This window comes from Varanus komodoensis, unplaced genomic scaffold, assembly GCF_004798865.1.
Source record: "Varanus komodoensis strain SLA01 unplaced genomic scaffold, ASM479886v1 scaffold45, whole genome shotgun sequence".
Lineage (NCBI taxonomy): Eukaryota > Metazoa > Chordata > Lepidosauria > Squamata > Varanidae > Varanus > Varanus komodoensis.
In genome coordinates, this window is record NW_025336011.1 from 7,418,251 (window position 1) to 7,429,356 (window position 11,106).

The 11,106-nt window shown below is 44.0% G+C and overlaps 1 protein-coding gene across 1 annotated transcript; it reads left to right on the plus strand.

The window, feature by feature from the left end:
• The first annotated feature begins 492 nt into the window (after positions 1-492).
• CHMP2A (charged multivesicular body protein 2A) lies at positions 493-9,954 on the plus strand. The gene is made up of 6 exons (XM_044444439.1): positions 493-1,212; positions 4,844-5,038; positions 5,313-5,492; positions 7,353-7,483; positions 8,077-8,138; positions 9,271-9,954. The coding sequence occupies exons 2-6, from the start codon at positions 4,871-4,873 to the stop codon at positions 9,390-9,392; spliced, it is 663 nt and encodes a 220-aa protein (XP_044300374.1). The 5' UTR covers positions 493-1,212; positions 4,844-4,870; the 3' UTR covers positions 9,393-9,954.
• Positions 9,955-11,106: the final 1,152 nt, after the last annotated feature.

Genomic DNA, 11,106 nt, shown 5'->3' on the forward strand with positions numbered 1-11,106 from the left:
TAGCAGGTATCAACAGATTTATTGCTATGGAATTGTCCTGTCCTCTTTTAAAGCTAGGTAAGGTGGTGGCAATCACTTCAACTGGTGGGCATGAATCCCATCATTGAACAGTTGAAATGTGCTGTGACAAGAATAAATGCTGTTTTGTTTAACAGTCATTCTGATGAGAATACTTAAGAAACAAACTTGCACAGGTCTTTGCTTCACTGGAATTTCAGGCACAAGGTTGGAGCAATGTTAGTGTAACTTAGGTCCCGTTCATTTTGATGGGTTTACTCCAAATAGGATTAAAGTGGGATACAGGCTACAGAATAGCTTGACAGGATGAGTTGTGAAGAGAAGCAGCGGGCAAGCTAACAGCATTTCCATGTTTTGATTGCTTTAAAGTAAGGTATATGCAAGTATATTCCTCTGACAAAAGGAGGCTCATCTCTCTCTCCACGTGACAGAAACATCACGCTCTTAGCCCTTTGCGCTGGGCTCAGTGCTCCAGGAGAGATCTGAATTCTGTACCTAGATAAGGCAGATTAGAACGAGCCATTCATTGGCTGAATTTCTGGATTCACATGGAAAGTCGTTTTTAAATCCCCGGGAACTGTCCGACGGTACTGAAGAAGAAATGTTAAAGAGCTTTAAAAAAGAAACAACAGCTTGACATCCAAATCAGAAAAAAGCACAAATTCCAGTCTTCAGTGCTAGCTGGTATGTGGGCATGGTGCTGACCAGACACGATTACGGTAAAATCCTGGGATGAGCTTCTCGTTTTCTACGGGAAGTTCTCATTGCCATCCCGAGGAGATATTTAAAAATAGCCTTTCCCTTTGTTATGTGTCCGACTTAAAGCAATCCTATGGATGAACGCCTTCCAAAATGCCTTGCCCATGACAGCTGTATTAGACTGAAATGATCCTCTTCACACGTTTCATGTTGCTGTTACCAGCTGCTACCCTGAACCGGAAGTGCCGATAAATCCTGAGCTGACGCGAGAGGTCCCAACCTCTCTCCCCATCCCCTCTGCCAGCCCGGCCCATGCGCAGTCGGCTTCCTTCTTCCGCGTGACACTGACGCAAGGACGCCCCGCCCGCCTGTGACGTCAGCGGGCCAAGGCGGAAGAGAGTAAAAGAGAGGAGCGGAAAGGAGGGCTTGAGGCTGCAGCTGCTCGGCAAGGGGCGCTTCTCTACGCCGGGGTTACCATAGAGACGACCTGTTCTGGTATTTGGGCAGGGGGGCAATGGGCGAGGTTGGGGTCCGTCAGTGGTAGGTGGGAGGGTGGGGGTGTAGGCAGCCCCGTTGCGGGGATAGATTGCGGGGGCCGAGGGCGTCGACCGAGAAGGATGGGTGGCTCATCCCCCTTCCATGACCTGGTTTATTTTCCTTTATACTAATATGGGTTAAGGGTTTAGTAGTAGTTCCTTTGTCGCTATTCTAGGCAAGAATGAGAAACCTCTAAAAGGAAAATAAAGTTGCCTAAATCCACCCATCACCACCATTCGGTGGTTTCCAGGTTTCGTGGGATTTTCTGCCGGTGTAAAAGGCTGAAATGCCTCACCTAAAGCTGGTATTTTGGGTATTCTGACCCTGTTCTTTTTGTCGTCAGCCCTGCCCACTGCTGAAATGTGGCCCTCAAGACCTCCTCTGAAACTGAACCTAACCTAGCAAAAAAAAGGTTCTCTCTAATGTTAGAGGGTGAGACTGAGACTCTTTTCCCCACATTTCAAATAAATCAATAAATAAAGAGTTAGTGTAGCGAAGTGCTTAGAGTGCTGTATTCCAAGAGTCCTGGGTTTTAGTTCTTACTTGGCTATAAAGTTTACTGTCTGAACCAGCCTCTAAGGCTCAGCCTAAAATGCATCACATGTTTGTGGGAGGATTATATAAACCATCTTGGGCTCCTTGTAGGAAAAAGGTGGGATAGAAATATGATACATGAAAGTACTACAGTCCTTAATTTAGGCATCAAACCTTCACAAGACTGAGGGAATCTACAAATCTTACAGATCAGTGTTCTCTATTTGGTGACCTTCAGATGTGCTGGAATGCAATTCTAGCATATCTGAAGGGTGCCAGTTTGGAAAGTTTCCTAGATCCTATTGCTGTGTTTTGAGAGGTATTGGTAAGTACCTTATTTAAACTTGCCTTGCCATGCTTAAAGGCTTTTCAGTTTCTTATGTCCTATTTTTAAAAATGACATCAGTGCATCCTCTACTGTTTGCTTCTTTTTTTGTATTTTTATGTTGTCTTTTAGGTAAGGCTTCCAAGGCAGCGTAAGGTTTTGAATCTGAGCATGTACACATGCTTACAAAAATACAGTGCTGAGAGTTCTGTCAAATCACTGATGGATTCTTCAGTTAGGAACTGAAAGCAGGAGTTTCCTTGTCAGGATTTCTTGTTTTATGCAGAAACAATTTGGCCTTGGATGGGTTGCTAAGGAGACTGCAGGGAAAGAACCCTGGTTTGCCAGCCAGTGTTAATGTTCTACCCCTGTTAAAGTGGAAGTGAGGATGGTAGCAGTTACCAGCTCAGCCTAAACACAGATGGTGAAATAAAAGCCTTTCAAACTGTGTTTGTAAGTATTTCCTTTTAGTTTAGATCCATCAATATGGATTTGCTTTCAGTTGCCCTACCAAGCAGTGCATTTGCAGGCGTAGTTTAATGTGCCGGAATTGGCTTTCAGAGCTCTAAAGAGCCTAAATAGTTCAGGTCAGGTCCATCTTACATGAAGGACTCTCCCCACCTATATCACTTAGTCCACACTCTCAGATCAACCCTGGAGGGCCTGCTTGTGTGCAAGGCTCTCAGGGCAGTTAGGCCGACAGGAATGAGAGAGAGGGCTTTCTTGGTGCCCTCATCTTGTGGAACGTTGTCCTGATTGACATCCATCAAGCGTCCTCCTTAATACTTACCTCTTTACCTTGGCCTACTTGGCTGTGCGTATAATGTGATCTGGCTTTTGTACACTGATTTGGAAGGGGTTTCCCTAGAGCTGACGTCTTCTTTTAAATAATGAATGTAACTGCATGTGGTGACATAGGAACTACACTGCATTAAGTGATCTTGTAAGATGACTTGTGCAAATATGCAAGAGTTGGGCCATCTGCAGACTGCAGGCCATTTTCTATCCCGGGCTTGTCTAATGGGCACCACAGTAGGCTCTCATGTATCCATATTTAGATAGGTGTGCATTCTTTTTGGATTTTTCTCTTTCTTATCCTGAAGGCTTTGAGCAGATAATTAGCTGCTTTACACACAGGCGGAAAGGAAGAAAAATCTTGATTTAAGAAGTAGTGGAGGGTCTGTATAGTAAGAATTCAGTGTGTGTGACATGTACTTCTGAGAAACATTGCCTGACCCAATCTCTGTAAGCAGAGGTCAAGATCTTCAAGGGGCTGTTTCTCTTAGCGTTTCCCAGACTGTAGCTTTGTTCCTACAACATAAAACATGCGAATCGTTATGAAAACCTGTCTGTATTGCCCCATCCCTTCATCTGCACAAAGCCCTGCTCTGGGCTCTGTTTCCTTGGTTATGTTAGGGAGTGACCCAGGGACAAAGGGCCTTACTTGGTATGGTGGCTTGTTCCAATAAAAGAAGAAAGCATAATATAATTAAGAATGCCACCGTCATTCTAATGCTGGCCCTCCCCAAAGTCCAGCCCAACTCAAGTGAAACTTCTTTATATAGCTTGGTACCAAGAGGTACTCTGATTCAGGTTTGAGTGAATCTCCAGGGAGTTATTATTTGTGTCTGCATATGTGTGTGTGTGGGATTATGGGGTACAAAGGTGGTCTTGTTAAAAAGGCCAGTGTTAGATGTGGGGTCCCTTAACTATGTTAGATATATAATCAACGTTACTTCATTTCTGAGTTCATAGTATTCTTCTCAGACAGCAGAAACATATGCTGGATTTTGGCTGTAAAACAACAAAAGTCTCTGTGGGGGCTGAGGGTGCATTTCTAGATATTACTTTTGTAACTATACAACCTCCTCTCCCTGTCCCAGCAAGCATTTCTTGATATGTCATTGGCCCCAGCTCTTTGCAGCAGCATTGTGATTTCAGGCGTTGTGATGCAACACAGGCTGTGCCTTGGGCAGGTCACTAATTTGAGTCAGTGGCCCACAGCCTCTGGCAGAGAGATGGTTTTTCAAAAGTATTGCTCTGTTGCTCCCCAGAAGCTCAGGATGGTGGGAATAATCCTTTAAATTGTTTGTTGTATGTTGGAAATGGATGATTTTGCCTGATCTTGGGAATCTGTACAAGTCTTGGAGAATTGCTTCTTTATTTTATAGTTGAATGTGTGTGTGTGTTTCTTTCTCACATTGTTTCATTTTGTGTTGTTTTACTTCATGAAGTTTATTCATATAGCAGGAGGAGAGAGGATGGGTTGGGTAATAAATTAGTTTTGGAATGTGATATATTTCTATTCTCACATAATAAATCCGTATACATTTTAATGTTTGTAGTTTTTCTCTTGACTTTATTGGTAAGCAAGCAGTAAAAGCAGTTGATAACAGAGCAAGTGAGCTTCCTTTTAGCTTAAGCCTGATACCAAATGGTAGCCAGACCTAAAATTCATGTTTTCTACTTCCAGAAAGCTAGATGAGCCAAATTGGACAGAGTTGATTTTCTGTTTGGGTTTTAATGGCCATACACTTTTCAAACACTAAGAAAAAATCTTCATCTCTTCTTATGGGCACTTTTTAGGTGCCTACTGTGATGTATTCATTGTTGCACTCTGGTTGTAGTTCTCTTTGTTTCCCACTATTCCCATTCAATGGTGTTACACTCTTGTCAGAATTACTTTCACTTCTTGACCATTTAATTCTTTCATTTTTTTTCTCTTGACAGTTGTAGGCTGACTCATCTTCTGCTACCATGGATATGCTCTTTGGGCGTCGGAAGACCCCGGAGGAGATGCTGCGGCAAAATCAACGGGCACTGAATCGTGCCATGCGAGAGCTGGACCGTGAGCGGCAGAAATTAGAAACCCAAGAGAAGAAGATCATTGCTGACATCAAGAAAATGGCCAAACAGGGGCAGATGGTAAGCTTGGGAGAAAGAGGGTAGTAGAAGGTGGATAGAACTAATCAGGTCTCGTACTGTCAGTGGTTAAAAGTAATCTAACATATGTTTATGTGTGTTTATATGTATAAAATTGGTTCTATATTATATACAGCTTTGTGTTTTAAAGGTTTTTAATCTTTGTCAAGTGCCCAGAGAGCTTTGGCTATTGGGCAGTACAGAAAAGGAATAAATGGAATAATTGCCACTGGAAGGTAATTGTGATCCTGTTGCAAACTTATTTCTCTGCTCTTAGGATGCTGTGAAGATCATGGCTAAAGACCTGGTGCGGACAAGGCGCTATGTCAAGAAGTTCATCATGATGCGAGCTAACATTCAAGCCGTGTCCCTCAAGATACAAACTCTCAAGTCTAACAACTCTATGGCTCAGGCAATGAAGGGAGTCACCAAAGCCATGGCCACCATGAACAGACAGGTAGGTCATGTTCAGGTCAATTCAGGCAGTTGTTAAGCATTCAGCCTCCATGTTTGACCTAATTAGGAAAGGAATTGAAAACAGAATCGTTAATATCACACTCACTGTATACGGATCTATGGTGCAACCATAGAATGTGGTGTGCAGCTCTCTTCACTGCACCTCAGAAATATATTGTAAAGATGGAAAAAGTGCAACTAAAGGGCAACTAAAACAGTTATGGGACTGGAACAACTCCCTTATGGGGAAAGATTACAACAGCTGAAATGGTTTTGCTTAGAAAAAACTGAGTAAGGAGAGACATAATAAAGGTGACCAGAATTAAGCATGATAAAGATGTAGATGAAGTGGATAGGAAGACATTTTTCTCCTCCTCCTGTACTGCTTGAGCTGGGTTTATCTCATGAAGTGACTGGTGGGAGATTCAGTACAGATAAAAGGAAATACTTCTTCGCACAGCTCATAGCTAAATTATAGAATTTCATTCTGCATGATATAGTGATGGCCACCAATTTGGAGGGCTTTAAAAGCGGACTGGACAAATTCAGGAAGAAGGAGGCCATCAACAGATACATGTCCTGAAGGATATATCCTATTTCCAGCATAGGGCTATTTCTGTTCCTATGTATACCAGTTGCTGGGGAACATGGGCAGGAGGGTGTTGTTGGACTCCTGAATACTGGACTAGATGGACCCTTGGTCTGACGCTATGTTTTAATGTTCTTTTTTTTAATAAGTTTTATTCTAAATAAACCTAACACAAAGAAAAACTAAAAACAATACCAATCATCGGAAACATCAGACCTATTGGGTCAACCCCCCACATTTTTTCTTTTTATGTTAAATTACAAACATATTTAAATCTATGTGAAGTCCCGTTTCTCTAGCCAATAATAAAAAGAGTCCCAAGTTTGATAGAAGTCTGTGTCTTCTTTCTCCTTCAATGACAAAGTCAGTCTGTCCATTTCTGCACAGTCCAAGATCTTTTTTAGGATCAGTTTGTCGGTAGGTGGCTCTTCACACTTCCAGTGTTGGACAAATGCAGTCCTTGCCGCGGAGATTACATGTAGAGTCAGATACATTGCTTGTTTGCTAACATCAGGTATAATGCCTAATAAGAAAACTTCAGGTTTAAATGCCAAAGATTTTTGTAACATTTCCTCAAGCTCTATGTTTTAATGTTCTTATGATTGTTGGGTAGAATCCAGTTTCAGAAAGAGACCAGAGCTTGGTGGCAGAGTACTTGCTTTGCACACAAAAGGTCCCAGGGTCAGTCTGTCACCTCCAGTTCAAAGGATCAGTAGCAGATGATGGGGAAGACCCTTCCTCTGCCTGAGTCCCTGAAGAGTAGCTCCAGTTGGAGCAAGCAACTTTGTGTCAACTGAGTATAAGGCAGTTGCTTACATTCTCTTTTTTGCAACAGGATGTGCAGGCTGCAGAGCTGAGACAAAGATATTGTTTCTTCAGTTGAGGAATGTTGATGGAGGTTAAGCTGTGGCTACTAGGCTGAAAACATGAAATAGAAGGTTGCACTGAGCTCAAGCTTCTGAAGTTAGGGCCATAAGTTTGGGTCTGTGTTTCCCAGACATCAGCAGAAACAGTTGGACTCTGGGACAGTGTACTTGGTCACAACCTTGAAGTGTCCAAGCCTGCTGGGGATAGTGTTGAAGTGCTTGTGCTGTGACCTCTGGAGTTACTGCTTCTTTAAAAATGAAAAATTTGCCTCCCTACCTCTTTCTCTCTATCTGCCACGTTTAAATATGTGATTCATGTTTCCCTGCCATTTTTCTCACAAGTGTGAAAGGCAGGTCTTTCTCTTTCTGAAGTGTTGTCATGACATGCCTTCTTGGCTTCTTTCAGCTCAAGTTGCCCCAGATCCAGAAGATCATGATGGAATTTGAGAAGCAGTCGGAAATCATGGACATGAAGGAAGAGATGATGAACGATGCTATTGATGATGCCATGGGTGATGAGGAAGATGAGGAGGAAAGGTGTGGAGGGTCATGAGTAGGTCCTGGGGCTGGGAAGGAAGCGAGGCAGCATGCAGTTGACTGAGCGTGTGCCCCATACATGCTTAGCTGGTACATCCAGGAGATGGCAAGTGTGCCGGCATGATGCATCATGTCACAAGGACAGCTGCTTCTGCACTTGTTTTCCTGCTCTCGTCTTATGAAATCTGGATAAGCCACATCAAGTTGGTACTGGAGTTTCTGGAAGGAACATGTGCATGTGGTAGCAAGGAGAAAGGGGTTCATGCTGCCACTGTCACAATGTGCAAATCTCCTAAGGAGACGAGAGGGTGACTTTTGAAACCTTCCAGAGAAGCTGCTGCTTTTCCTTCTAGCTTTATCCCTGAAATTTACTCCTGGGGTAAAAGTGCTTATGTCCATGCATGTCTGTGTAGTGTAGCAATTTCAGAGAAAATAGTAGTTAGTTGTAAACTCCCTACTATGTGAATCTCGTATTCTGTTCCCACCAAATAAGTGAATTCCTCCTTCGTGTGGGTGTGGGGATGGGGAAAGCGGTGGGCAGGTTCTGTTGATGTATCCTTCCTTCCTTCTCACGCGTCTTCTTCCATTGGCAGTGATGCTGTTGTCTCCCAGGTGTTGGATGAGCTGGGTTTGACACTGACAGATGAGCTCTCCAGTGAGTATTTGGGTATAATGGAGGTTGGAGGGGGAGGAGGAGTATGGCATGGTAAACAGCCACAGCTTGTATGATTCTTGCAGATAAGTGCATATCCCACAGAAAGGATTCATGCAAGGCAACCCACAATCAAAGCTGAGTATGGGTTGCTGTCTCCTGTGAGCCCAGCTACACTGGCTAGCTGTGTTTCTGTGTTTTTAACTGCAATCAATCAATGAAGAAAAGCATAGTTTGTTGTTGTCAACTGTGTGGTTAACAAACCATAGTTGTTAGCATAGTTGGTGTCAGAAAACATGATAACCCATGTTTCCACAACAACCCAGAATTTACCAACAACCAACACTCAACCCAATCTCAACCCTGAGTGTGAGTTTTTAACTTTTTGTGAAACCAGTTAGAGAATTCAACCCTAGGAGGGCTGTAGAATGACTGTTAAGATCATAGTTGCAGAAGTTACATTATGAGCCAAGACATGGATCCAGCTGAGCCACTGAGCTGTGCTCAGACCCAGCTCCGAGGTGGTTTTTAGGAGTAAGACAACAGCTACCACTAGACCACATTCTTAAATTGAAGTGAGCAGGGATTCCAAATCTTAACCACCAGGAGCTGGGCTAATCTGATGTCTCTATTGCATTTTTTCTTATTTAACACTCTGAGATTTTCATCTGTATCACCTAATTCCTAGAGAATAATGTCCCAGCAGTGTGAAACAAAGCAGGATGAAGCTCCCATATATGGGGCAAGCCTCTGGAAAAATGTAATTCAGGAAAAATTAGGACATAAATGGAAGGATGTAAACAAGATGAAAAAATGCCCATTTGAAGCTAAGGGGCATGGGTAGTGAATGTGTGGCCCTCCAGATGATGATGGACTGTAAGTCCCATCAGCCCTGGCCAGTGGAGTCAATGCTGAGGGATGATGGAAGTTGCAGTCCAACATGTAGAGGACCGTTTGTTCCTCGTTCTGGCTTAAGGCTGGTTCTCATGCAGGCAGACCTCTGTGCCTCTGTCACTGTATTGACCTTGCTGCTGCTGCCACCTTTACAATACGACCAGGTGTCTTGCTGGTGCTGAGACCATGCAGAGAATCAGGTGTGTTTATGTCAACAGAGACTCCATCTTTTCCCTTGCAGACCTACCTTCAACTGGCGGTTCCCTGAGCGTGGCAGGAGGGAAGAAAGCCGAGGCCTCAGCTGCTCTCGCTGATGCAGATGCTGATCTCGAGGAACGACTAAAGAACCTGAGGCGGGACTAGCGGGCACAGACTCAACATCACTCCCCTGGCATGGCATGGGTCTGAGTCACTTCTGATTTTGGGGCTCCCTCTGCTGTTTCAGGGCACAGAGCCATGCAGGCTTGTGGGGGTTGCTGTGGGCAGCATGATTGGAGGGAAAACGTTAAGTGGCACTGTTAGTGCTCTTACTCTCTCCTCCTTTTAAACGGACTTTTAATCTCACCTGGCATGGGTGGTTCTCCCCAGCCCCCTGATACCTTATCAGTGTCTCCATTCCACAAATCTGGGTGGTCTAGAGGCTCAAAATAAGTTCTTTTCTAATTGGTGGTGTGAATGAAGCAGCCTCTTGTAATCCATGTGCAATCCTGCATATTCTGCTGCTGGGGAGAACGGGTGGGGAGGAGAGGAGCAGCAGCAGGCAGTTCCTTAGCAGATGCTTCCTGCTCCTCTTGCGAAGGGGGCGAGAGTCTCTAGCACTTTCCTAGCTTAACACTTTAGTTACAGCCCTGTCCCTTGGAGGCAGCTGGCCTCAAGATTGCGTCTCTCTGTAACTTGTAATAAAGGAGGTAAATTTGTACTGAAAGTTCCTCTGGTGCCTGCTGTTGATCCAAGGGGGAGTTTGTGGCCTGAAGGGTATCTGGGTTTCTGAAGCAGGATACGTACACAGGTATACTATGTTGCATGATCAAGAATTTGGCAAGGTTAGTGCCTTAACATTACTTGCTTGTCTCTTGAAGTAGGAAAGATTTCAAGATCACAGAGCTCCCATCATACTCTTCCTTCATCCCCGCCATCACCTTGAAATTCTCAAAATGGCCAACATGGGCTGCAGTGGCACATTTTACTCTGTTTAGCCAGGCCCACAGTCACCGTCATTGCTTTAAACCTTCTTGTTTCTTGGCCCTTTAGCTATGGTGTGAACAGACATTGGGGTACCCAATCTGTGCTTTGCCATAGTGCAGTTTTCCCCAACTTGGTGCTCTTCAGATATTTTGAACTGCAATTATGGGAAGGTTGCATTTGCACTGGGGAAGGACAATTACTGGAAGGAAAAGCAGGAAGGCCCTTCTGCAGAAATGGACATCTGGCATGAGCTGTGCAGATCCTGGAGATCATGGAAAGCTTTTGCAGCAGCATAATTAAGATGCTATGACAGCATCTGGAATCTCAAGTTCAATATCTTGTGTTAGCAATTGTGAATCCAATGCCTAGAAATTTCTCAGTATCTGGTAACAAAAGTCCATTAGCTCTTGACAAGAGCTGCTGGAATCTGTACCCACTGTCTTGCACCCTGCAGTACAAGATGCAACAGCCAGACTGGTTACTGGGGAAGTTTCCTTTTCTTTTTTTCTGAACTTGCAAGGAGGAGGTTAGATAAAGAAGCAGGCATTTCAAAGAAAATTACCAGTAGCAACAGTCCTAATGTTTGCTATGAGAAAATCCCACACTTAAAGCAGGTCATGTGTTGCATGCAGTGAATCAGGAGCTTTTGGACTGCATCACTTCACACACAGGAACTATAATCTGTGCATTTGTATACCTGGGAGAATGAAGCAGCACTTCAAGGTTGAGTTCCAAGCAGATGTGCATGTTACTGAGATAAATCCAGGTTTGAGGACTATCAGTGCTGTGGTAGAACCACATATGAAGGACACTGTGACAATGAAGCACTGGCAACTTTTCACTGATTGTGGCTTTTACTGGTAGGGCTAATTCACAGGACCTCAGGCCCATG

What these genes read in the sequence shown, in the direction of transcription:
- CHMP2A (XM_044444439.1), top strand. Translation starts at nt 4,871, where the DNA reads ATGGATATGCTCTTTGGGCGTCGGAAGACCCCGGAGGAGATGCTGCGG. An exon ending in GAGGAAGATGAGGAGGAAAG is followed by an intron (nt 7,484 to 8,076) that starts GTGTGGAGGGTC and finishes TTCCATTGGCAG; the next exon opens with TGATGCTGTTGTCTCCCAGG. An exon ending in ACTGACAGATGAGCTCTCCA is followed by an intron (nt 8,139 to 9,270) that starts GTGAGTATTTGG and finishes TTTCCCTTGCAG; the next exon opens with ACCTACCTTCAACTGGCGGT.